At 37.6% G+C, this 3,137-nt stretch overlaps 1 protein-coding gene across 1 annotated transcript; it reads right to left on the bottom strand.

Moving 5' to 3' along the window:
- Positions 1-2,030: 2,030 nt before the first annotated feature.
- LOC141487793 (cytochrome c-like) lies at positions 2,031-2,345 on the bottom strand. Its single transcript, XM_074187336.1, has one exon. The coding sequence runs from the start codon at positions 2,343-2,345 to the stop codon at positions 2,031-2,033; it is 315 nt and encodes a 104-aa protein (XP_074043437.1).
- Between the last annotated feature and the right edge of the window lie 792 nt (positions 2,346-3,137).

Here is a 3,137-nt window from a genome sequence, read left to right as displayed (position 1 = left end):
TGAATTCACTTACAAATCCATCTGACCCTGAGGATATTTTCTTAGGCTAGTTGAGTTTCATTTTCTGAGATAAGTGTTATTTAGGTATTTAATTTCCTCTTCATTTAACCTGGGCAACTATTATTTTTGGAAATATACATCCATTTTATTTAAATTACCAAATTTATTGGCATGCAGTTGGACAAAGTAGTTACAAATTATTACTTTAATTTCCTTTTCATTGGCGGTGAGTTCACCTTTTTCATTTATGATACTTGTAATTTGGTTTTTTCTTCTTTTTTTAAAATCAAATTAATCAAAGTGTTTTAGTCTTATTGTTTTTTTTATAAAACCAACTCTTGGTTTTATTTATTATTTCAACAATTTTCTTGCTTTTGATTTTTATTAATTTCTCATGTAATTTTTATAATTTCTAATTTGGTGTTTAATTGGGAGCTTTTAATTTGATCTTTCTCTAATTTTTAGTTGCATACTTAGTTCATTGATTTCCTCATTCTATATCTTATTCATGTAAATTTTTGTTTTTAGATTTTTCAAGGCAATGGGGTTAAGTGGTTTGCCCAAGGCCACACGGCTAGGTAATTACTAAGTGTCTGAGGTCAGATTTGAACCCAGGTACTCCTGACTCCAAGGCCGGTGCTCTAACCACTGTGCCACCTAGCTGCCCCCATGTAAATTTTTAAAGATATAATATATCCCCTAATAACTGCCTTGATCTCCATGGTCCATTATTACAGTTGATTTTTATTGCATTATGCTCTGAGAAGGAAGTATTCACTGTTTCTACCTTTCTGCATTTGAATATGAGGCTTTTATGCCTTAGTATATGATCAAGTTTTGTGTGCCATGTACTGCAGGAAACAAAGTATATTCTTTTCTATCCCCATTCAATTTTCTTCAAAGCTCTATCATGACTAAGCTTTCTAGTACTCTATTTACCTCCTTAAGTTCCTTCTTGCTTATTTTTTGGTTAGATTTATCTAAATCTTAGAGAGGGAGGTTGAGTTCTCTCATCAGTAGAGTTTTGTTGTCTATGTAACTCATTCAGCTTCTCCTATGAGAATTTGGGTGTTATATCACTTGGTTCATATATATGTAGTATTGAAATTGTTTTCTTGTCTATGGTACCTTTTAGGAGTATGTAATTTCCTTCCTTGTCTCTTTTTTTATATTCACAAATGTTTAATTGCTGAATCAAGTTTTGGGGGTAACCATGGATGCACTAATGGCACATCTCGATACAACTGTATCCTCCAACTGCATTAAGTTTTAAGTATGGCTACAGATGGAGTACTAATGGTACATCCCTAAACCAGACACTCCAAGTAAATATACCACTGCTATTCACATACTAAGAACATGTCTGTAATCTTTCAATTCAACAAGTCTCCAAAACAGGTACTTAGCAAGTCAGGAGATCCTATCTCCAACTGAACTCCTGCAGTGATGGGATTACCTTTATTCATTCCTTAGACAGTACACTGAAATGCCTTCCAAGTTAAGGGCTGTATTTAATGAAATCATTGTAATTAAGTTACTTATGCACAAAGTTAGGGAACTTAAGATGGATTCAATAGGACTGGCCTTTGGACAGGCTGGGGCATAACCCCCCCCCCAGAACAATTCCCTCACCCCCAAAAACCCATAACAGGTAAAAGTCATATGCAATTATTAAGTAGGCTTTCTCCATAGTTTGGTTAAAGAAGCCAGATTCAATTAAAACTTTTCTAAGCCGTGGGGCACATAGCCTTTGCTTTAAAAAAAAAAGTTGCCTAAATCCTTTAAAATAAACATTCAAGTGTGACAGCTTGGTTGTAACTGGACTTATGCCTGAAACAGAGAGAAGGGATCATTTCTTATCTAAACCCAAGCCTACCTAATCTACATAATTTCTCTATTAGAACAGCCATTCATGATAGAAATGCTCAGGTCGATGAAACCAATTTAAATAGGGTCGTTACGTTACACGTACAAAAAGGAAAGAAGTCTCATCGGCTGCTTTTGAAAATAAATAAGGTGGCGGATAGGCATTACTCGTTGGTGGCCTTCTTCAGGTAGGCTATCAAGTCGGCCCTCTCCCCCTTCTTCTTGATGCCTGTGAAGATCATCTTCTTGCCAGGGATGTACTTCTTGGGGCTCAGGTACTCCATCAAGGTGTCCTCTCCCCAGGTGATCCCTTTGATCTTTTTGGCATCGGTGGAGGAGAAGCCCACCGCCTGGCCCGTCTTGAGGCCGAAGAGCCCATGCAGGTTGGGGCTGGTCTTGTGCTTGCCGCCCTTCTCCACCGTGTGGCACTGGGCGCACTTCTGTACAAAGATCTTCTTGCCCTTCTCCACGTCCCCCATGGCAGCCCAGTCCCCAGCTCGGCCCACTGCACCCAGCGCTGCCTCTCTTCCTTGTCTCTTTTAATGATATCTTTTTTTTTTACAGTTGTTTTGTCTGAGATCAGGACTTCTTTTTTCACTTCTGCTGAAGCAAAATATATTCCATTTCAGCCTTACCTTTACTGTATATGTATCTCTCTGCTTCAAATGAGTGTCTTGAAAGAAAGATGTTATAGAATTCTGTTTTTTATCTACTCTTTTATTCATTTATGTTTTATGGAAGAGTTCATTCCATTTACAATTCAAGTTATAATTACTAAGTCTTTAGCTATCTTCCCTCTGTTTGTATTTTTCCCTTTTTTCATATTATCCAGTATTTTGCTTCTGAATATCATCTTCTTCTGTGTGTTCCCCCCCTTATATCCAAGGTGCCTCCCCTTTCCCTTTTCCCCTTTCTTCCTTCTGTTCCTTCTATTAGTTCCTCTTTTATTCCCCCTTCCCCTTTCCCTCTTTTAATATTAGAAAGGTAAAATAAGTTTCCTAACTTAAGTGAGTGTGTGTATGTTAGTCCTTCTTTGAGCCAAGTCTAATGATAGTAAGATTGAGGTGGTCCTTACCTCCTCCTCCTTCCCCTTGATTGCAATAGGGCCTTTTTACCACTTCCTGTAATGTGATTTATCTCATTCAGTCCTTTCCATCCTCCCATCTCTTTACTGTCCCCCCTTTTTAAGGAGATCTTGTTTATAAATCACTCTATCAGAGTCACAGATGAATCATTGAGTGTCCTTTATTTCCAGCTAAGTATACTCTCTC

Source organism: Macrotis lagotis, chromosome 1 (genome assembly GCF_037893015.1).
Source record: "Macrotis lagotis isolate mMagLag1 chromosome 1, bilby.v1.9.chrom.fasta, whole genome shotgun sequence".
NCBI lineage: Eukaryota > Metazoa > Chordata > Mammalia > Peramelemorphia > Peramelidae > Macrotis > Macrotis lagotis.
This window is presented reverse-complemented; position numbering and strand designations above follow the sequence as displayed.